Source organism: Papilio polytes, unplaced genomic scaffold, assembly GCF_000836215.1.
Source record: "Papilio polytes unplaced genomic scaffold, Ppol_1.0 DF823731.1, whole genome shotgun sequence".
Taxonomy (NCBI): Eukaryota; Metazoa; Arthropoda; class Insecta; order Lepidoptera; family Papilionidae; genus Papilio; species Papilio polytes.
Genome location: NW_013525473.1, coordinates 2,814,533 through 2,839,265, shown reverse-complemented (window position 1 = coordinate 2,839,265; position 24,733 = coordinate 2,814,533). Strand labels below are relative to the sequence as shown.

General features: G+C 31.8%; 4 protein-coding genes across 11 annotated transcripts; 2 read left to right on the top strand and 2 right to left on the bottom strand.

Moving 5' to 3' along the window:
• Positions 1-6,761: 6,761 nt before the first annotated feature.
• On the bottom strand, positions 6,762-10,393 carry LOC106103792 (ras-related protein Rab-27A). The gene is made up of 5 exons (XM_013283673.1): positions 10,094-10,393; positions 9,817-9,884; positions 9,637-9,751; positions 9,213-9,409; positions 6,762-8,627 (listed from the first exon to the last, which is right to left on the bottom strand). Exons 1-5 carry the CDS (start codon positions 10,250-10,252, stop codon positions 8,522-8,524), a joined length of 645 nt encoding a protein of 214 aa, XP_013139127.1. The 5' UTR covers positions 10,253-10,393; the 3' UTR covers positions 6,762-8,521.
• Positions 10,394-10,706: 313 nt separating this feature from the next.
• LOC106103576 (migration and invasion enhancer 1) lies at positions 10,707-11,321 on the top strand. Its single transcript, XM_013283356.1, has 3 exons — positions 10,707-10,872; positions 10,941-11,038; positions 11,111-11,321. The coding sequence occupies exons 1-3, from the start codon at positions 10,823-10,825 to the stop codon at positions 11,272-11,274; spliced, it is 312 nt and encodes a 103-aa protein (XP_013138810.1). The 5' UTR covers positions 10,707-10,822; the 3' UTR covers positions 11,275-11,321.
• A 221-nt stretch (positions 11,322-11,542) lies between these two features.
• LOC106103738 (molybdenum cofactor sulfurase) lies at positions 11,543-19,643 on the bottom strand. 8 transcript variants are annotated; one of them, XM_013283583.1, is made up of 9 exons: positions 18,969-19,125; positions 17,968-18,000; positions 16,997-17,047; positions 15,667-15,753; positions 14,703-15,522; positions 14,329-14,623; positions 13,618-14,257; positions 13,032-13,465; positions 11,543-12,532 (listed from the first exon to the last, which is right to left on the bottom strand). In XM_013283583.1, exons 1-9 carry the CDS (start codon positions 19,042-19,044, stop codon positions 12,311-12,313), a joined length of 2,658 nt encoding a protein of 885 aa, XP_013139037.1. In that variant the 5' UTR covers positions 19,045-19,125; the 3' UTR covers positions 11,543-12,310. The 8 variants fall into 8 exon arrangements, with proteins under 8 accessions (XP_013139037.1, XP_013139043.1, XP_013139042.1 ...); XM_013283589.1 differs by lacking the exon at positions 18,969-19,125 and adding an exon at positions 19,408-19,643 and having other exon boundaries at positions 11,544-12,532; XM_013283588.1 differs by lacking the exons at positions 16,997-17,047; positions 17,968-18,000; positions 18,969-19,125 and adding an exon at positions 15,891-16,081 and having other exon boundaries at positions 11,544-12,532.
• A 2,966-nt stretch (positions 19,644-22,609) lies between these two features.
• Positions 22,610-24,041, top strand: LOC106103739 (lipase 3-like). Its single transcript, XM_013283592.1, has one exon. The coding sequence runs from the start codon at positions 22,726-22,728 to the stop codon at positions 23,914-23,916; it is 1,191 nt and encodes a 396-aa protein (XP_013139046.1). The 5' UTR covers positions 22,610-22,725; the 3' UTR covers positions 23,917-24,041.
• Positions 24,042-24,733: the final 692 nt, after the last annotated feature.

The window sequence follows — 24,733 nt, the reverse complement described above, 5'->3', positions numbered from 1 at the left end:
TATTTCATAAAATTGTTAACATAAGTAGAATTTCGACTTAGTTTATTTTAGTTACATAAACATCCTATGACATACAAACATAAATTGCATTTCATGTTTATTACAAAACAGAAGGGCAATAAAACGTACTACTAATTTATTTTTGGAATGCGCCGCATTATGGCGCTATGATGGCTTACAGTCGGAATTGGGCAACCTTTACTGTGGGATTACGAGAATGGGTAATACGTTTTTTTATACTCCAAGATAAAACAGAAGTGAATTAAGACTTAATTGGAGGTGAAAGTGAAAAAATCGATTTAAAACTGCTCACGGCTACGCTCGCGTGAAATTAAAAAAAATAAAAACCATTGCCTATATTACTTACTGATAAAAAACATTTTGAAATCGGGCCAGTAGTTTTTGAATTATTTTAATACATGCAAAAGTACAAATCTTTCCCCTTTATAATATTAGTGTAGAAGTATAGACATAGGTGTCGGCAAATAAACATTTTATTACATTCCCTTTATTATTTTTATTCGATTATAAAATAACCGTTCGAGCATTGTTACCCTTAAACGTTTTCAATATAAAGGCAAGGCAAGGCAATGGGTGGAAAGCGACCGTGAAAAGGGTTGGGTCAACCATAGATAAGGTCCGACAGTTGCGACGTCTTTACCAGCTCGTAAAGCCATCGGCCGGACCCTACTTATCGTGATCTCTTCGTAAATTTCAATTTAGAATTACATTTGCAATAAACTTTCTTTTATTTAAAAACTTTTTATACGGTCAGTATTAATTTATTTTGTTTATATCATAAGTTGGTAGACGAGCAGGTAGGCACCTGAATCCACCGAAATGGCGAAGCGACCGGTACCTATACACATCCGTAATTGTTGATGCGTTGCCTACCTTTAATCGACAGAGGAGAAGACGAACTTATATATTTATATAAGTTCGTCTTATTATCCCATATTTTCCTTTCTACTCTTTCCTTTTAAGTAAAGGGTAGAAAGGAAATGGGACTAAAATCATCGGCACTATACTTATCAGACGAAACGCGGATTTGCTCCCACCTTACGTCTTCTCTGTGGTCGTGATATTACACCGCGCGAGCCGGCTCATCATGCGAAAATGTTAAAGCGGGCTCTACCACTATATCTTATAACACGTCTAATTTTTAAAAAGCATTGAACAAAGGTTAAAAATTGGCTACTTATCTTACGTCAAACACAAAGCATCGACCTTAGCCTATATTCTGTGAATGTAAACTGTTTACACTCACCACAGAGACGGGGAACAATTTTGGTATATTGTTTGTGTTAGCTCACATCACGTGTCGGTTGAAGGAAGTTAATCGAAAAGTTATTAATGTTAAATAACTCCACGCCTTTCATTGAAAACGGAACGCAGAGCTTCTGTTGTACAACAGGAAAGGTTACTTATTAACGAGCAAAGCAATCGTATTAATGTCCAGTTGCCAAATATCTAATTACTAATAATATCGTCTTTTATTATACAATTTTAATTCGGTAATTATTTTCATATATGCCACAAAATGAAAACATGGCATTATTCCGAACTAATTAATCAAAAGAAAAACTTGTGTTTAATTAACTCCAAAAACTTAGCTTTTCTTAAAATAAGAATTGTTTGAAATGAAAACTCCGTCTACCGAATTAGCCACCGTACGTTATCGACGTAGATCAATTTCTAATTTTCGTCAGAGCATCGCCAGATGTTGCAACCCGAGTGAGTTATTTTCCAAATAGTACCCGCTCCAGATTTCAATCAGGTACATGTGTGTGAGGAACTGCGATATCATTTGTCGCTCATACAATTAGGTAAAAAGTGTCATAGGAAAAAATATCCTTTATTTTACTTAAGGTGACAGTTTGATGAACGGTTTTCGATCGTAAGTGGGGAGTAAATTAAATTCTTTAACAGTACATTATTTGGCATATTTCGAGGGCGTCTATACGAAAGATTGATGGCACGATGCTATCCCAGCTGGAATCGAGTTACATTGAACCCACGCACATATTTCTACGCTTACGATCGTGATGCATCATTGCCTTGATATCTGCAATAAAACACCTAATTGTAGGCAATTTGTTGTGAATTAAAAACGAATTAACCCTGTGTTATTTTCGTCGTCTGATCGATCTAACCTTTAGTGCCAGTTTGATTTAATGTAGTAAAAGATATTTTACAGTATATAAGTTTAATACTGAAGCAAACAATGACAAATGACAAATTAACACAATCATGGTTATCTTCGAAACAGGCAATAACCGTGCGAGCCGATTACAAACAATTTTCTCACATACATCTTCCGTCAACTTGTCGATAGTAATCATAAACTATTTAGAAACTCATCAGCGTTTCTAATGATTAAAATGATGCAGCGGTTTGGGTTATTGTGGCACAGATCAGACGTTATGCCAAACTACAAGCAGACTTTGCACCTACGCTGCTAAGGAAACAGTGCTATAATCTGTTATAAACATCTAGGTCCACAACTTCACATATGCATGTACTCATAAATGTGCTTTACCAATTGTTTCACGAAATTGCGTCCTAAATACGTTAGTTAGTTCTAAGCAATTTAGTACAATTTAGTATTCTAAATAGGTTGTCGAGCATCACACTGCAACATAAAGTAGATCTTGGGAGCGTGTAATTGTTTCGGCTGTTTAATTATAAGGCGACTGTTTCCAGTACACACTTAAAACAACAAGACTCTAGTTATGTCATTAAAATTAATTAAAACTTATCAAGAGCTCGGCAGTACTTCGAACCACCGTCGTTAAAGAAATGTACTATTTTACTTTTAGTTCTATTTGAAAATAAATAATTGTTCGGATTACACAAATAACTTGTAAGACGTCAGTAAGATTTTTTTCTTTTATATCGTATGGATTATAATTTAATGATTTCGAGGTTATTTTCGAAAACCGGCGAAAGCAATTTGGACATGAAGAAGGCCCCGTGTATTATAAACAGTTCTTCGATGCACGCTTATAAGTTTGCAAGTACTTAATGTCTCAATAAGTGGTGTTAAAATGCTTAGTTAACACTCTACATTTTTCTCAACTGGATTACCAAGACAGACTTTTAGAGAAAACTCAAGGAGAGATATAATCGCGGGACATTTTTCTAAATAAATAATACTTTTATAGTGCTAAAAATCACGTAATATCATATAATTGATGCTATATTTTAAACGGTGAGTCATCTATCATCTGAAGTGAAACTAATTGATACAGATTGCATTAGAGCACTTTGTCATATGCTATGTGCTTAGACTTTTTTATAATATCGATGGATGCATCGTAATAATTAATATTTATCATAACATACTTAGTAGACGTATTTTTTAAAAAAATCATGGACGAAAGCTTAACTATACTTACAGTCAACATTAGCGAACGATTAATGTTCTTATGTTGTGGAAAACTTCACTCAAATGACTTCAAAAGTTTTAAAATTTGAAAATTTGAAAAGAAATATTGTTTTAGTTGGTTGTAGAGTGAAAATTAATTAAAAAAGACTTTTTGAGCTACCGTGCAGTTTTAAGACTTAAATTATTTTTTTATTTTTAAAGTAACAAAGTATTAAACCAAACTATACATATAAAATGTTTTCGTTTAAAATTCAAAAACAAAAGAAGTAATCTTCAAATTTACCAATTAACTGATTATAGAAAAGTGACTTAAATTGTACTTACCCCCAATTTAGTTTTAAAATGTTTAAATCCTTTTCAATTCCCTTACAGTTACAGTACAACACAGGCACAAGCACGAGTATTTACGTGAACCAATTTACCATTTAATGTTTCAGTCAATGTTACGCAGAAACGTAACCGTTCGTAACTGCTCAATTCATGCCTTCCGACTGCGAGCGACAACACACGCGAATCCAAAATACGGAGCTCGCAGAAGCCGGCTACACGATCTGTTGTCCTTCAATACATAAACAAACTCACTACCGGACTGAAGATAGCCGCATATGCAATGATACTATAAAAGTCTTGTTTTCTGCTAACAACGAGTATATAAAAAACATACTGACTCGAACTTTATTTCCCGATTAAATTGTTATCAAAATATAATATCCAAACATTTTAGGTAAATAGAATACAAAGTTATAACCGATTCGGCACATTGAGTGCACCCAATGTTAGCGCTAGTGTGACGTACGTGAACTTCCGCGCACGCGCGATGAGGGCGGACGATGCGCTCTCAAACACAAAAGTAATCTGAACATTATTCTTAAAACAGCAAAGTCTATTTTTACTTTAGTAATAAGTCACTTTGAGCTTTTAAGACGATGTTACTGAAAAATATACCTTAAGTTTCAGTGTCAGAGTTTAAATGCAATCATTTTATGCTAAAATACTGCAAGCGGATACATCACGTGCGATCCGAGGGGCTGGAGCTGATTGCAGTTAGGTGAGCTCACGTCGCCCTCCGATCTCAATCCTAGTTTAGGGTTTCAAAGCTATACGAGTAAATTCGACCCGATCTAATGCAGGCGGTTATTCGCTGCGAGATATAAAACTTTATTTTATAGGGGTGCTTTTATGTCCATGTAGAAACGTCTTGTTTATCCCTATGAAATTGAGGCTATCTGTGAAACCTATTAATGTCTACGTCACGTTGTTAGCTTTGTTGTTTGTCAAAAATTAAAAAATAGGTTATACATTTATATTTAATTATCACGTTTTTTATTATACGCACCCCTATCCCTATGACCACGTCATAAACCCTTCTCCGATTACAATTAAAAACTGACTTGGTAACGAAGTTCGATCAGTATACTTAGTATTAAAAAGGGTCATTGTAAAAAAGTGACGAATATAACCTCAGGTTATTGTATCTAGTGGTTGAACTGAAATGTCTTTATTAAAGAAGAAAACGTTAAGGTCGCGGGTTCAAATCCGACATTTGATTTATCATAAAGTTCTTGCACATTGTACTTTACTGTTAGATATTTCCACAAATGACTTCCTTTAAAATATAGACGGACGGCCATATTAACAATACTTGTAAATTACTTTAAAACACAATCCGAACTCCAATGCGACAATGCAAATATATCGAACGTTCCGTGGTGACGACTAGTAAAACACTGAGCTTGTTGGCGACTAAGCGCCGAGACTGCAACTGAGTCCGAGCCACTCTTTGCCATATATTTTTTAAAACTACCCCCCCACTATTTTCCTAACAATATTGTTGTTTTAAATAAATGTATTGATAAATAACACAGATTAACAAAAAAACTTTTAAGAATGAAGAATACATCAAAAATAGTTAAAAACACTACTTAGAAGTTACCTGCTAAATAAAGTAAATAGTAAAAGCTTTAGCCAAATAGTTATTGCATGAGATATGATCGATTTATTAAACTTGGCTTTTTTCCAATATCAAGCCTTAGGGGTTAATGTCTGGCGACTGGATCTCATCTTGTCATTACTTGGTTTTTTATTAGCTATTGGCAATAAAATTTAAACGGGCGCATAAGATCGTATGACCAATAAGATTTTAGCCTAAATACTACGTACATCTTCGTTTTCAAAGTTTTATGACCTATTATGAACAAATAATTTTCGAAAGTCCTACTGTTGATTAAATAGTAGATTACGTTATACCCACATATTTCGTTACTTAACAGATTTTCTTGACATAATCACACGCATAATTTAATTTATGCACGTCTGAGTGGCTGCTTCAGCCATTTTGTAGACATTGAAATTGATTTCATAGCTTAGGTGTGCATTAATACGCAGATACGTAAGATGAGACCTCATGCATTTAAAATCATCAATTATAAATTGCATCGTTCAGTTTAATTGGATTATACACTTATTACTCGCGACTTTGTCTACAGGAAATAATAAAAAAGTCTATGTTACTGATTACGGGGAAAGAATTATAAAAATCGGTCTAGTATTCCGAGTTATTTCAATACATACATAAATACAAATATTTCCTCTCTATAATATTAGTATAGATAACAGTGGACATTGTGATCATCTTTGCCAAGATTGTCGATTGTTTACGGAAGTGACGCAATAAACACAAATCTCACGTTATAGTGTTCGCATAGTATTCATAATATATGAGATTTTATTGTTAAAGTTTTGTAAGTAGTTAACTAGTTTTATTAGTTTTAACAGTCGTGGTTACGAAGGGTAAATAAAACATATTGTATTATAATATTTTAATCCATTGAAAACATCAAACATGTATTGTTTACAATTGACAAACCTCAATATAAATGGCAGTTGGTCGGGGAAGTCGCCACTGTTCATGTATTATGTAAAATTGAAGGCAAAATCTTTCAAATAGATAAACATTTATAAAAGCCATCAAAGGATAACTGTACATATAATTCCAAAATGCTTATAATTAATAAATCGTATAATTTTGGAGGAATAAAATACTAAAATGGAATGGAGTCTTTAGAGAATTTGAAAACTTTAATTACTAGGTTTTATTTGTATAAGGTAACAAGGTTCATATAAAGTGACAATGTTTTTATAAGGTGATATGGATAGGTTTATGTTGAAAATGGGTTCATAATAGTAGACATCACTGTGCGTTTAATTTGTGCAAATGATTCTTGAATTGTATTAAAAAAAATACCTTTGCCATTGATATTAAACAATGTTTCAGAGACCCTAAGTTTAAAAAATACGTAGAATTTTTTCATCAATCTTAATCTTAATTTTTTATATAAATTCTCAAGCACAAAAAAAAAACCCGTAAAAAAACCCTATACCAATCATAATAAGCAAATTCAATTGCAATAAACACACAAAAAAAAATGTGAATAAAAAGGATTCATATTAAAAATTATAAAACCAAATCTCATCATGTGACTAGAATGTACCCTGTATTTATACTAAAAAAAACAATACCTTAAAATTATAAAGCTATAATTAAAAAAAAATCTTTTTCTGTTACATTAACAATAATTTGTGTGAATGTAATTTGCATGAAATGTTTACACAATAAATATGAAGTTACTTGAGAAAATCAGTCTCTTTAAACATAGCCCTAGATAGGTCCAATTTTCTTTTTAAAATTTAAATAGTATTAATTCTGCATTACTTTTTATAAACTAAAAAACATATGTGTTTTCATTAATTGAATAGTATAATAAATAAAATGATACCTAAGTGTTCATACAGATAATAAAGATATCAAAAGATTGTTTACATTTGCATTAAAAGCTCAATACTCGAATTATACTATAAAATCGTTGATGTACTATCAGAGAATCTGACGGTGATCCACATGTAAACTTTTTATACACATTGAGACGATGACGACACATAACAATAATCAATAGGATAGTCTGTACTAAAAAATAACTGGTCAGTATACGGCTAATTGCTTTTTATTGTTCTCGCTTTGTTTGTGCAACTACTACTTGGTTTTTGTACGAATCGGAGTTTGTCTAGTTCCAAGGAACAGGGCAATTTTTTATTAAAGTGAACACCACAAAGGGCCCGTACATTTATGTATTCAGTGTTGGTTCTATTTTTTAAAACATGTAATTATTTATGTAACTTTCAGAATAATGCATAAGTACATAAATTATATTCTTAAATAATGTGCTAAAACTCAAAACAATGTACCAAACTTAACCGCAACAATAACAAAAGCATAGTTCTTAAATATATAGATTACATTTTTATTACACTTACATTGAAAGTTTTTTAAATATAAATCTTCAATATTTGGTTCACATTCTACTTAGAAGTAAATAATAAAGGCCCCTACATATATTAAAAATTCAAATTAACATCCTAACATTTATTTATAGTGCATTGAAACAAAACATTTGAGAGTTGCTTATTAGCTAATAAAAATGCCACTTGAACATAAATATTAATAAATTAGTATTAGATTCTTTATAATAGTCAGAATTATTTGGCACAAAGAGGATGGCATAATGTAAGGCCAATTTAATGATAATATAAGGAATAATTCGTTTAAATATTCACACTAGCACCAAGCTCTTAGTTGAATACTATGTAATAAACCTTTCTTTTAAAATATTAAAAATGTGCTTATAGATGTTACATACAATATGTATAAATAAATCATAAAAATGTTTGTGATAATAAAACTGTATGTTATCAATGGGCCATTTAACACATTTACACAGATAATACTATAATTTTAAAACAAATGTATAATAGTGGAATCTGGCAGTGTTTCACTTAATAAACGACGACATGGAACAATAATCCGCTTTTATATGTTTCTGTACATAAGAAAGTCTAATAAGTAAGTAAAAGATCATTATTATCGTTCTTTAGGCATACACAGCTACCTAAATGGTTATTTTTAAGAAGGGGTAGAGTTTGTCTTGTTACACGAAGTATGGTTATTTTTCTACAAGTGGAACACTGCAAATTTCCGCGATTGCACTTTATTAAAAATGGAAGATACATTTAGGGAATGGAAGCATATATAATTTATGTAATGGAATTCAACAATGGAATGGTATACTTAACTTGAGATTAGCATGAACAGAACTTTCTATCTTGCTTCGCTTGCAGTTTCTGCAGGGACTGTCGCCTGCGTCCCGACGCACACAGCATTGCGTATTCTACTGAATGCTCCATTCTGTAAATATAATTAGCTATGTTACATGTATGTATACAATATATAAACTAATATTTTACACACAAGGATGTAATAACATGAACTGAGGAGGAGAAAAACTAAATCAAATAAGAGGTCTACTTAGACTTATTTTGTCTCCTACACTTCTGAAATTTTAATAGAAAATCTGTTGTCAATTTCTCAGTAGAATGTCAGTCATGTCATGTCAGTCTCAATAGAAGTTGTTAAGGAGAGAGTGACATGGAAGAGTTATCAGGAAAGCCTACAATCATAAGGGATACAAGCTAGGAAGAGAGAAAAATACAAATGAATAAATAGAGATCTTAAAACATTTAAGGGTTACTTTATTTTTACAAACTTGACTTTCCCCAACTCCACAGCTATCATAAAAAACAATGATAAAAGAAAAATGCTTTATTCATTTTTCCCTTGGGCAGGGGACTGGCGTCCAAGCTAGGGTGCCCTGTGTAATGGATCACTAGTCATATCATGTATTTGTGTAAATAAGAAACAATTTACTTCACATTGAAGTATTGAAAAAATCTCAAGACATTGTCTGTGACATGAAAAAATATGTATTCATACCTGTACATAACTTTGTCTAAAAGTATTTCAATGGCTCTATCAATGTTCTGTCCTGTTTTGGCACTTGTTTCCAAATATGGCAAGTTGTAGTTTTTGGCAAATTCTCTGGCACGGTTCTGATTCACCAGTCTTTTTTCTTGTAAATCACATTTATGACCACATAGGACAATGTCTGGGTCATCACTTAGACTGTGGGTCTGAAATATTTAGGAAGAACTTTAACTAAAACCATATTGTTTTTGTTCATAAACTTTAGAAAACCCTGTCAATAAGGTTGTAAATTGAAATCATAAGATTTTTATAAATAATAGAGTTAATATTTATTGTACTTATAATTCAATATTATGTCCCTAGGAAGGTTCTTCTGAAAATTCACATTCTCTGTCTTGTAGGAGCTGCAAAGATAATAATTTTCATTACTTGCCTTTAACTGCTCAATCCAGTTCCGTACTTCTAGAAAGGAAGCCTCGTTCGTCAAATCGAAGAGCAGAAGAAAACCCATTGCATCACGATAGAATGCAGTAGTCAAACTGCGAAACCTGTAAATTTTATTAAAATTTCCACTGCAATCTTTAACACTTAGCAACCCAAAAGTAATGCTTACCTCTCTTGCCCAGCAGTATCCCACAGTTGTAAATGTATACGATGTTGTCTCCCATTCTGTTGATAGATCTTAAAAAGAAAATAATATTTCAATCGATCAATATATCCATTGTTAGGAAAAAGGTTTATTACTATATAGAAATAACATATCTGTGTAATGTAAATATAAGTATAGAAGACAACACTAGATACTATAATTATAGACCTCGTTCCAGTTGGAACTTTGACATTTGAAATAGGACGAGATAAACAAAAGGTAATGCTAAAAGTGAACGTACCACAGTTTTTTCTCTGAAATCTATACCCACAGTAGATATAAATTGAGTGTGAAAAACGCCATCAGTGTATTTGTACAAAAAGCTAGTTTTTCCTACACCTGAATCACCAACGCAAAGTAGTTTTATTAGATAGTCGTAGTCCATATTTGCGGCAGACATTATGAAAGATTAACTGAATCATTTAATGTTTTAATTATTAAAATTTTCACAATAAATCTTCTCCCGACAATTTAATATAAAAATAATACAATTAATACAAATAACGAGTGTTAAGTGGTCAAAAAGCAGCTCAAACTTCAAATTTAGATGTCAAAACGTACAAAAGAACCAAAGAGAATATAAATTAACTAGAGTCTGTGGATAAAAGTTAGATATTTTTTACAGAGAAAGTTAGAACTCTCAAACGATGTTTCTGTTCTCTCAATCTCCCTAAAACAATTAGTTGGCGATTTTTATTAGAAATATACATAAACATACTCTCAAACGACATTTCCTTTCTTTCAACTCTCTCAAACGATTTCTTCCATACGAAAATGGATTTTTTCCGACGGTTAAAAAATTTTCATTGGCAACATTGATGATAATGACATGAAACTGTTTTGATTTGGTAAATTGGTTTCTTACATACTTATTTGTAGAATTTGGTTCTATTTTATAAAAGTTGTTTTGAAAATTGCTAAATTTTATCAGAAACCAGAAATAAAAATGCCACTGTGCCTGTAAAATATAATGGAAAGGTCAAATGATAACAAAGATGTTAAAGTACAAATTGAATATTGGTAATATTTCTCTCTTAAAAATTTCGGTCTATAATTATTTTTTCATAATATTATTAAAACTGTTCTAGTGGTGCCTGTGATTACAGCGGACATTGCCTTGCTTTAGCAAACGCTATTAAAAAATGTACACCAAATGCAGTCGTATTATGCAAGAGAGGACGCCAAGGTTTGTTATGAAATTACTTTTAAATGCCTGTATTCATTCGTAACGGATATTTACAGTAGTTTTCTTTTTTAGGTGCATTCGAAATTTTAATAAATGATAAACTTATTTATTCAAAGTTACAAACAATGGCATTACCTGACTATGAAGAAGTAGTAAGTGTTATTTCAAATGTTTCTAAAGGAGATGAACCAAAAATAATAAAAGGACAACAACCAATAAACTGTGCAATATCATAACATTTATTTAAATAACATCAACAAACCAGTGTAAAAAAAGTAAAATAGAAACTAGTGTAACAAAATGTAAATACAGTGTGATGTGTGGAATAAAAATTTCATTTTAAATAAGCTGTGTTTACAGTATGTAACACCTTTTACTGTCAAATTGTTAGAATTTAGCTTAAAAATTTAAAAGTAAATCGATAAAACATTACAATACCTTTAAAATAAAACATTAGTGAAAATTAAAACACATCTTAATATTTTACATATTAGACTGCATTTCCTAATCTGTAATTTTAAAGAATATTCTCATAAAAGGATAAATAGTTTCTTGTATATGCTAAAAGATATTTTACCACAAAAATCTGTTGAAATGTTTCTAATTGTAAAGTAAATCCTTCAAAATGATGTAAATACTAAAATCTCATAGATTTAGCTGAAAACAGATCAATTCGTAAACAACCTGCAAAGTAAATAATTTTTTCTAATCTAAAAATCACAGTTCTATAAAGGCAAGATAATGTATGTTTTTGAGCTTAAAATTTTTTAACATTGTTAATAACAACCTTCATAACTTTCATAACTTATGACCAACACCCTTTCTTAATACTAATAATGTTTATCTATTAAAGTGAACTGAGCCAGTCTGGTATGGAATGCTATATAAAATTGAGTTTTAAATTTTTTTAATATAAGGTATAAAGGAACAGCACTTGTATAGGAACACAGAAAAGCCTTACACTTAAATGTAAGATAAATTATAAAACTTAAATTTTAGAATCAAAACCTATTAATTAGTACAGTAATGTAAAACATAGGTCTTATCCAAAAATAATAAAAAAAAAATTGAATTTAGTAATTAATCAATACCAATCATAATTTCTAAAGTAAAATTCAATATTATCCCAAAGTAAAAGTCAGAAAGCGGAATGAATTCTGGACACTAACCATATTCAAAATATTTGACAGACAAATGTTTTACTGTTATAAAATCAGATGTTTCTTTTTCTTACCCCTACAGAAAACTTATTAACAAGTGTTAGTTCAAACTTCATCTGCTGATATCATCTTCATTGATTATAGGTTTTACAATAGAGTTAACTTTCAAAGCTTTATCTTTCATACCATTCACTGGACCTACATAGCTTAAATATATACCAAAGCGCATTTTCCCTGCAAACTGTTCAGATATAGTCCTCAGAGGTTCAGCCGTCTTCTCACCAGTTTGTTGATCAATGCAGATCATGTGACAACGCTGGCAGGGACCGTCCACCTTAAACATGAAAAACATAATTACTAACCATGAGTAACTATATTTTAAACCTTCAAATTAGCTCACAGTTTGCTCGGGTGAAGCAGATCAAACTGGACTGTTTGGACCTGGTCTGTGGACGGTTCAGCTCATTGGCTCCCATGTATTATTAATAATAATAATACAGTAATAGTTCAGGTTCTCATAGTGTTAGTATCTCATTAAGCTATGAACTGCCAATTTAGTTGTTGAGCCACACCTCAATGGTTTAGTAATAAGTGAGCTGATTTTCAATACATACATCCAATGATTACTACCATAGGAATTTAGAAAATAGGGCTTTCTCATTTTACTGGACTAGGATTCCCATCCAACTTGTAAAGACTTCACACAAAATTATTTTTCATGCAACTACAATCTATATTGTGAAGTTTTGGAATGTTTTAACAGTTTTAGAGTTATGAATGAAACAATCAAACACATTTTTCTTTTAAATTTACGATGACACATTTTCACATACCTTAAACTCATGTTTTCCAATAATAATTCTATGCCATTCTCTTTCAGTTAACTCCACAGCTCTATCAATTATAAGGTTTCCTCTAAAACGATCTGTAAGGTTATCAACAGTGGCTGCGAACAATGGATCTTTGATTCTTCCATGCAGCCATCTTACTGAGGCCTTATTTATTAAGAGAAATTGAGCTTGATTGCATAATGACAGTAACTTTTGTTCACCGTCAGCATTTTTCTTCTGAGGTCTAACATCAGTGGTTGATTGTTTAATTAATCTGAGGAATGAGATTCCTAATGCATTTGAAATCCAATCGGATACATCATCTCCACAGTCATATCCTTTGACCATATCCATACAAACTTTGCTGGTACACATACTTGCAAACTTTGTTTTGTTCTCTATTATTGGCTCTAGTGGTACTGATATAGAAGGTTTACCTGAAAATTTTACGATTTGATAACCATAATAACTAATTCAACTGTAGTAAACTAAATAAAACAAGAGTTTTAGTAGAAGTTTGTTGAAAGTAATGTGGTATAGACGGTTTTATAAATTAACAAACAATACAAATTTCTTTTATGATACATACCTTTAAAATGTAGTATTAAAAGTTTACGTTTCAGATCTATTTCTGGTTTGATCATGCACATTTGTGTACTTTGTTTCTGCGTCAAGCACACTCCATTTTCTCTTATAATCATCCATTCCCTGTCATATTCGAAACCTTTGAGACCAATTTTCCAAATGGTTTTAATCTTGAATGCACCACAAGATTTTATAGGGAATATTGCTATTTCATCCAAAATAATATCACTACTTTCTAAAGGTGTCTCTGGTAATATGTCGTAGCCATTGAAATAAGTTCTATCATTCATTAATTTTATCATTCCTTCTTTATAGGCTTTTTTCACAGGTTTATACACAGAAAGTTCCTGCAGACAAGTCATTGTACGCTTTGGTTTCTTGAACACGGTCCGTACAAAACATCTACACACCATTAATACTAATTTGTCAACATCATTGAATGTATTGTAATAACCAAATGAGACTCTAATTGCTCCTGTTGGGTTACCATTGATCAAGTCAATTTCATCTCCACATTTATGCCCCGCTTTGTACATTTCTTTCATTTCTCTGTTAGATGTATTTAAATGTCTTTGACATGACCCGGAATTGCAAAAGCAGCCAGTTCTCACATTAATATTAAATAGATCTGCCATATTTTGAAACTGTAAACAAAAGAATGTTAATACCCAAAATGTTTGCAATTACCATAGATTTAAAAAAAAGGCAAAAATACCTCCATAAAACCGACAAAGGATCCATCTTCTCTAAGAAGGTTAAATGTAACAGTACCACCTTGTATTTTTATGTCAGAGAAATCAGAGTCCATATACAGGACAACTGCTTTCTTGCCATTTGGATGATGAAGTTCATTCAATTGATTATATAAATCTTTTGCCAAGTAAAATGTGTGATGTGAGATTGTATCCATTATGTGATTGTTAATTGTCTTAGGTATCAGCCTATGTAACATATCAAAGCAGTGCTTTAATGCCAAAATTGATAGAAATGGTAATGTTCCATCTTCCATCCTGTAATTTAAAAAAAAATGTATAATTACTACTTTGAAATTGAATGATGGCAAATATAAAAAGATTTTGTTCAACATACCTTTCATGAAGAATTTTTCTTTTCACATGAAAATTTTCTCCACTAATAACAATATCAACAGTTCCTCCACCAAAATATCGTTTTTTACACAAAACATCAGCACTAGTATTTTTAACTAATAGCGCTCCCAAACCAGTTGGGTAGCCAAAGATTTTATAAAATGATAAACACACAAAATCAGGCTGTGTTATTGATAAATCTAAATTATTTGTAGGCACATAAGCAGCGGCATCAAGTAAAACATACCAATTGCAATTAACTTTGCACAAATGTTTCATCAAATATCTGTTTAAACATCCATTCTTTATGTTTTGTATGCAATCTAATGGATATTTAAATCCATTAAAATTACTTTTGGCTGGGTATGCCAGTAAAATGTTTCCATCAGTTTTACTTTTCTGTCCAATTGGTGCTGGATGATTTTGTTTAATTGATTTAAGAAAATTGTCATGCGATATATTAATTACATCTACATTTTTGTCTTCAGCTATTTCTCTGAGACCTAGAACTGATGTGTGGTTTTCATTAAGATAGACAAATGAACCACATTCAAAACCTTCTTCTGTATTTGATGAAAATTCAAATGATTCTACAGTTAACTTTAATGATTGTGTTGCACCTGATGTGAATATTATTGAATATTTTGATGGATCTGTATGGAAGTGATTTAGAACTAAACAGCGAATTTGCTCTATACAATCTCTTGTGTATTTATCAGTGTGCGGGTTCATGTAGACATTGTTCAATAAATCTTCATGTACATGTTGAAGCAAAGATTGCGGATACAATGCGGCACCAGCATGCTCTAAGTAACATCGTTCTGAAATATAATAAGTATGTAATTTGAAATTGATATAGAATTACAAAAAATATATTATCTACTAAATCAATAGTATATCAGGTGACATTTACTTGAAATTATAGATAAATAAATTTTTGAATGTGCGTTAAAACAACCATTTACCTCCTAATCTGTTGAATTCACTTGTGATTGCTTGCATCTGCTCCGAGTCAATGACTCTGCTCAAAGTGGTAGTTTCACTCATCGCTGCTAAAAATAAAATTATAAATCTAATTAATTTAATAATTTACTTCAAATGAATACAACGAAGTAAAAGTTGGATCCAACTGTAAACATGTATTAGCAATAATTATTAATTTAATTACATCAGACAATCATCTAGTGACCTTGTAATAATTTAACGTTGTAGTAAACATCATTCTCGCACAATACTCACTGAAACTCATACGCTTCTTGTTATCTCATAACAGTAACTACAAAAGATCTTGAATATTTACAAGTGTGATAATATAAAAACATCATGCAATAGTAGAGTGACGTTTCAAGCACTACAGTGACATTTCGTGACAGTAGCAATGTCAACCTGTCCAGTTAGAGCACAGAACAAACAAAAAACTACAACACTGTAGTGCCAGAAATTGATAAGGTCATAAACTAGAAGGCGTTATTATAAGTTTAGCTAATACATAATAATCAATCGCATAAAAAAATTAGATAGTTGGTAATCAATTTGTGTTGGAAAATTGAGGTGCAAATAGTTTATTACTCATTTTTGTTAGAAACAATGGAACAGACAGGTAGTTCAATAAGATATTTTTATGTTTTACTGCTCTTGTACCTACTCCTCTCTCTTTCTGTTGCTGGGGTGATCCATAGACAAATAAGATAACATAAAGTTGCAGTTACGAATGAAACAACCCCAAGGTTCATAAAAGAGTAAATAGTAAGTCATTGAGAAAGTATAGGCACCTTTGTAGATCCTCGTAAAAGTAAGCCCCACAACATAGTTACCTACGCAAAGTTACCTGACATCTCTGGAGGCTGTAGGCTTAACAATTGCATGTCCATTTGTAGGAATGTGACGTTTATTATAATCTACAACATCCGTAATACATAGCTTTAAAAAAACTCGAGTCTTTAAATAAAATTGTGTAAATAATAAATATAAATATTAACGATCATGTAAGGATATAGACATCGATACCGCAACATTTTGCTAAGTTTACTTCAATGTTAGGATAGACAGTCTGTTTTTTTTACAAATTGATTTTTTTCATATTACTTTGTAACATCAATCAGTGCTGAAGCAATTTTTAAAGTAATTAATGACAAATTTTTATATAATTAAAATCTGTTTAGTAGTTAAGCCCTGTGTACAGTTTTAGGACTTCACTCAAATATAACGTAAGCTGATAAAATGTGTAAATATAATTCACTGTTTAAACTTGCGCATGCACATGCAAACCAGATAAAACAAAAACATTTTTAATACCTTCTCGAAGTAAAGTTATAAAAAGATCCTTGATAAGATTGAGATTTCCGGCTGAAAACAATTGAATGTTGGTATTAAAAAAAAAAACAAAATGAAGATTAATTTAATAAGAATATTTACACGGAGCAGTTTAAAAAATTACGTGTCCTGATTTATCTTTTAAACTTACAGAGGTTCTATGACATTGAAAAACGTCTACATTTTATAGCCCCTACACTACGATAACCAAAATTGAATTGGGAATTAAATGTTTAATTTATGGAAGTCGTTTTAAGAAGCGTTATGTTAATATTGTCTATGGAATAAATGACTTGGTCTTTAAAACTAAAAGGTTCGTAATTAATATAGTAAAGTAATGTTACGTCTAAAGAGGCATGCGCCCGGCCACCTTCGGAAGCACCGCCTTACTAAATTGCGTTACGGCAATTTAATTATTGCTTTTATGGAGGGCTTTTAGTAGCTTTTAGTAGCAAGCGGCGACATGATCGACTCTTCTTAAGTGAATTGACATCCACGATAGAGGGCGCCCGTGTCACTACTTACTTCGTCAATTGTTTCACTTTAGTGTTTCGCTAAGGTTCTTTGCCATAAATCTAGGAGTAAATCCAAACATATGAAAAAAGTTAGTAGCACCCAAAGGTTAGAGTCAAATCTCTACAAAATTAAAAAATAAATAAAAAACTTTCTAAAGCAAAAGCCCATACTTTTCCAATTATTCAAAATGGTTTTTGACAATTACATCACCTTGTCTTTTTAATGGAACTGATACTAAAATTGTAACTGTTTGAAGTCATTTACAAATTATCATTATGGATAAGAAAGAATTTTAAAACATGTACTTACTTAAAAAAACTGTGATCCAATTAAAAAAATAAATGTTGAGATGGACATAGACCACTTGGTCACTAGCACACAGTCGACTGAGAAAAGTCGACGAAAGAAAAAAGTGAAAGTTAACAAAAATAACTTACCTGTATTTCGCGGGCAATCCTCGACAATTGTTTCTGAAAAACAATAGAGTATTATTCCAACTTTAATTTTGATTTCAATCGATGACCGAACATGTTTTGATTAGGACAAAAACTCTTCAATAACACAAGGTCATCCGTGATGTACAATGAATTTAGAATGAAAACATTGGTTAAATTAAAAAAAAAGTAGGCATGTGCTTTACTGAGGTAATAAAAAAGTATCGTCACGAAAAGGACCACAAATCTTTAGTTATCAACTTACCGTTTCTTAACTCAGATGGAAATAACGTACTTGAAGCGATACACATAAGCAATATGTAAAAGTTATACTATAAACAGTTATTTTCCATCCATCACTATTACTGGTTTGTTTTAACAGTAACCTTCTTTGGGAGTAAACAAAAATGTCGTGTTACGAAAACGATTGCATTAATTGTATGTACATATTATGCATACAGATCAGCTTTGGCCCTAAACCTTTTTTGAATCAATTATTTGGTTATTTATTCTCTAGGTTAACTACTAGCTTACACATTGGCTAATTAATTATTTTAAGTTAATAAAAAGTCTGTATATTTTGGTTATATTCTTTTAGAACGATTTGTTTGTTTTTAATATTATATTTTACAAAAGATTTTAATGTAGGATCAAAGTACAGCTGAAGTAACTTGTTTCTTTGAAAGCTGTAATACAACTGTTAACGTCGATATATGCTATTTTTTGATTAAATCCTAGTCTACACCGCTAAATTCAAACACTATTTGTCAATTACGCTGATAGGTGGTGATAAAAATAATGATTTTGTCCAATCAACATTAAACGTTTAAAAAGCTGTTAAACAAAGGTTATGAAATCGTGATTTTTAATAATACAGTTAGTAACGATGATGTTAGAATCAATATGAAAAGCGGAAATCAAGTAAATCACCGTAAATTTGATGTGTAATTCGGTCGGATTGGCACAAGCAACTGTCTCTATATTGCCTGCTATTGTTCCCTTACCTCTCGGTCCTGTATAGGTTCTAATAGTCTGCAGCTTCCTGGCTTGTCTCGTGCGACTTCGGGCGCATCCAGGCATTGTGCTTGGCCGACGGCGATAACGTATTTAACTAGTTATTGATGTAACGCATCACAAAACCTATACAATAGTGTGAACACAATATACACAAACCTACAATATCACTACCTAATTAAGCTCATGAATCCATCTAACCCGTGTTGCACCGTGCAGAAAAAGAAAATAGCAAGAAGGCAAAAAAACGAAAAACGTGATTTAATTATTACAAATGATGATTATTAAATTAGAGTAACACGCACTCGATGTTTGATTATAGGATGAGATGAGATTTCGTTTCACATACGTACATTTCTTCAAATATAACAGGAGATAATCCAAACCACGACTTACACTAGTGAAACTGAAGTGATTATTAAGACTGACCTTTAATTACTAAAATCCAAATGATCTCATTTTATCACTAATGACAAATGAGCTCAGATTCCGTAATCGCCTTTCATTTATAGACTGAGATGTGACGTTCCATTCATTATTGTAGACATTACTCAAGCACTTATTAAAACCAGCAAACAATGGTAAATTCTTTTCATATATGTTCACCGGTAACGCTTGTATTCAGAAATGAGGTAATTGGTTCATTCCAATATTTTTTCGTCGTCGAAACGATTGTTTATAAACCAAACAAACAGTTTTCGATCCAGTTTAAAAACAATATTAAATTTCGGATGTTCGTAACTTAAATATAAGCAATGCTAATTCGAAACATTTGCAGCATATTGTACTAACGCATTTATTGCTTTTTACATGGAAAACGTCATTTTACCAAAAAAACTGAAAGCCATAAGAAGGATTCGTATCTTTGCTAAATGCAAAGATAACTTCTTAAACGTATGTATTATTAATATTGGCAAAAGATAACTAAAAGCATTATATCTTTTTGTTTACTCTATCTAATCTTTACGTCTTAATTTAATTATTGCAGGGGTATAAAATTTAATATGCAAAATAAACCAGTTATAAAATTTTGGACACCGAATATGTTTTTCGAGAAGGGTGTAGTAGAACTAAAGATGTTTTTTCGTTGTGATTACATTATGAAATTGCACATAAAGGATTGGCATCATTACATAACATCAATTTAGCATAATCCTACTGGTACATGTCATCAATGATTTAATTTCTACCGTAAACAGAATTCAGAGAGTGCATATACAAGCGTTTAGCTTTGGTAAGAGTCCAAATAAGACATGATTTTTTTTAAGAAACTTTAAATTTAAATAAAACAAACACGTATAAACGCAAACCTTGTTTAAATTATGCAATACCATATTCGTAATAACATATATAACTACAAATACATTAAGAATGTTACTGTCCCAGAGAATTTTATGCTATAAATAGAATAAATAATGCAACAATACAATAAAAAAATGTTGCTATGATTGTAATGAATTTAACAATGATTTTATATCACAATAGACATTCTTAATTGTACATATAAAAGTTGGTGACCATAATTAAAATGTTGGCCACATCCACCTTAACTATTAAACTCAGTTCCTTGTAATACTTATTTTAATACAAATATCGCATGACAACGTTAATGTCAAACCACTAAGGAACACGGAAATCAAGAAATCGAAGTAATCGCGGCAGTTTGCTGGATTTGAACTACAAATAAAAAACTTTGAGGCGACCTTAGTGCCGGGAAAACATAATTTGATTAGCGATAATCACAATTTTTTTAATATTATAAGGTGGCTAACGAGCAAGCGGTCACCTAAATCCGCCAAAATGGGGGAGTGACCGCTGCCCATAGACATTCGCAATAGTGGATGCGTTGCCTACCCTTAATCTACGGTGGAGGAAACACACATGTAGAGGATATTTCCCATTCCTATGCGTCACGTCCACGTTCCCTTCCCATCCTTTCCTTATAAGAAAAAGGGCGAGAAGGAAAAGAGACTAAAGTTGGGCCTCCGGCACCACACTCTTCAGACGAAACGCGGAATTGCTTCCACTTCACGTCTGTCTTCTGTTTGGTCGTGGTATTACACCGGGCGAGCCGACTCATTCGTGCGAAGATATTAAAGCGAGCTCTACCACTGTCGAAAATGGTGATGAAGCAGTTCCCTTACAGTATTATAATGTTTTTAATGACAATAAAAAGGCAGTCTGAATTAGAAATCATCGAAGGGTAAGTGACGTGAAACAGTTAATTCTGTTTATTCAAGTACGGGTTATTGTACCGCTTTACCGGTTTCATATGACAACATCGGATAAAACGTGTTATACAACTATACGGCAATGAAAAGTTAAGGTCACAATTAATATGCAAAACTTACGAGGTTGTTCCTTCCTTCCTTGTCTAGTAAGATATTTTAAAAAAATACGCTTTCGCCACTAAACATGCTAATTTCAGATCTATTTGTCTCTAAATATTTGTCTTGAATTCTTCGACATATTATTTTATTATTCATCATCATCATCTCCTTATCCTACTCCCGTAGGGTCGGCGCAACAGGTTTTATATTATTCTATTATTAAAAATGTAATTCGTTTAAAGCTTATCTATTTGAATAAAATTATTTAGATTTAAGTTGCTCGAACAGCACACAAAACTAGTTACTGAAGGCTTCTCAATATATTTTTATGTTTTAGCTACTTTATGCGTGTATAAAATGAAATAGAGTCAAAAGCAACATCTTTATTTATTACTATTATTTAAAACGATAGTAAAAACATGTTAAAACCCTTGTAGAATTACGCTAGCGTGAATCTACAAAGTGCGAAGTGGTTCAGGATATCAAATCAACAAGATCAAATTTCGCAGTTTATATTAAAAGTCTTCTATTTATTTTAATAACCTTGATCTGTTCAAGGCATTTACAAAAATAACCAGTTTCCTTATTTGCAGAGTTGTTATTATTAGTGAGTTACAGTGCAGAGGTCATTGTCTAGTAAAACGGGTTTATGATCTATGTTGTAAAATACGCATGGATCGTTATTAACCATATTTCTTGTATAAGAAATACGTGATCAAACACGTAGATACATAAGTGTAAATCTAAAAAGTGTAAGTGTAAGTGTAAGTGTATAAAGAAATAGGGCCACCATTTTTGACATGGATATCCTCTACAAATATGGTATTAAAGGTGAAATAATAGAGTTTATATTGAGCATAAAGGAGTGTGTCTCTTTTTTTATAAGAGAAGTGGTCAACGACGCCCATGGACATCAGCAACACCAGAGGAACTACAGATGCGTTACGGCCTTTGAGGAATTTGTAGGCTTGCTTCTTGAAGGACCCTAAGTCTTTACAAACAGGTGGATAGCGCATCATTAACGGATGCAGAACTTAAACTTCATATGAACGTCTATTACGTTTGCCTCTTTTTTTTAGACAAAACCTAGGTTTTTATCTTTGTTAGAAAGGAGAAATTATAGGTCTCCTATCTATATAGTAGATAAAAGTCACAAATAAATTTGCAGAAAACCATGTTTTGATTTTCCATTTGCTAGTTTTCAATTGTCCATTTGAAATGTGACCATCAAACCATTAATATATTTAGTGACATTTTACTGTTAGTCATTAACGGCTTACGTAATGTAAATAATATGGAGGTGTTTGGCTTCTTAAGTCGCTATTGCCTTTAATTTTTTTCTTATTTACATGGCATTGGTTCCGGAGCGTGTCAATATCACTGAAGTCGCGTTTCTGTCGAGTCGTATTTTGTAACGATGGAATTCGGATGTGTGTTTATTATCAATAGTATATTATTATTAGTGAGTTACAGTGACAGTCATGAAATCAAAATTAAAGATTTCAGTAATTTAGGATCAGAAATTTATTTAGATTCTATGCAATTGATATCTAAATCTAACTACCCGGTTGAGAAACATTTAGTGACAACTGAAGATGGTTATGTGTTGACTTTGTTTCGTATCCCTGGACGAGGACCTCCAGTGTTACTAGTTCACGGTATTGGCGATAGCTCAGACTCCTGGCTGGTGCTGGGCCCGAATAAATCGCTGGCTTATCGACTCGCCGATGACCAGTTTGATGTCTGGTTGTTCAATTCTAGAGGGAACAAGTACAGCAAGAAACATATCAACAAAATATCGCAAAAGAAATATTGGGACTTCAGTTTCGAAGAGATGGGATCTAAAGATTTACCGGCAACTATAGATTATATTTTATCTAAAACATCGCAATCTAAATTATCCTACGTCGGCTTTTCTCAAGGTACTACAATATTCTTTGTATTGTGCAGCATGAGACCTTCGTATAATGATAAAATCAAACAAGCGATTTTGCTAGCGCCGGTTGCTACGATAAATAACATTCAAACTCCTCTTATATCACTTTATGCTAATATCTATGACAAGTTAACCTTATTAGCTGAAGCAGGGGTGAACGAAGTGTTTCCTTCCAATGTGCTTGTTAGCACATATCATGCTAAAGTATGCAATTTGCGGTCCCCTCTGAGATTCTTTTGCGGACTTGAATACTATATAAATTTCGGCTTAAAAGAACTGGAAAGATTACCAGACGCAAGACTTCCTATTATAACCAGTCACATTCCAGCTGGTGGTTCGGCTAAAACGTTTTTACACTTTTTACAAGGTTATGTTTTTAAAAGTTTCCGTCGATACAACTACGGTGTGAAAAATAATCTCAAAGTGTATAACTCCACCCTACCTCCAGTTTACGATTTATCAGCTATCAGTGCACCGGTTACCTTAGTGATCAGTGAAAGTGACTGGATCAGTACTATAAAAGACGCCAAATTAATCCAGGATAATTTGAAAAACATCGTAAGGAACATGGTGATTAACAAAACAGTAGATTTTTCTCATTTAGAATTTGTTTACGGAGAACGAGTTAGTTCTGTTATAAATGATCCTATCTTAAGATTTATGAAAAGTTGATATACAATACTCACTTGTTTAGACTGATTATTGCTTTTGTTAATCGTAAGTATAGGTTTGTGTTAATGTTAGTATTTCATCTGTTTAGTTTATTACATGAAGAAGCACCTAAAACACATAACAATGAGGACTTGTTTATTTTGTCGTTATGTAATTAATACATTGTTTAGTGTATTAACAAAATATTCTCTGTTATGTAACGAATAAAACGTACATAAATAGTAAATAATACACGTTTCTAGTTTAGCATATCTTTGTCATATTTACAACATATAAAAATCTTATCAATGACATTGAACAAATAACAGCATATAATTTGAATAAAACCTTTGTACCTATAGAAGATGAAATTGTAAATACGTAACCTTTACTAAAACAACCGTTTGTTTGTAAGTTTTTGGGTGCAATATGAATAGTGATAAATATCAAAGACTTGTGAAGTCAGTCCATCGCGTAAGGTCGTTCAACAAAACACTAATATGTGTGTATGTTTTTGTCATAAACACTAGTTTGTTTTAAAGGGACTGACATGGTTGTGAATATTTGTTTTGTTAACATTATTAATTCTTTAGCTAAGTAAAATTACATTCATTAAATCTCTATGTTGTTAACTTGTAACGTAAGCTGTTTTAAATCAGAATTTTTCTGTTTATATTTGAATTTAGACACTTTTTAAATATTTCAATTGAGTAAGTCATCAAAAAGATTAGTATAATATTTTTCACATATCTTGTCGGCTCAAGGTTAGCTGCTTAGCGTCTTTCCCTTTCATCTCTTTGCACTTAACATTGCAATCTACCCATCTCGCGCGAAGTTC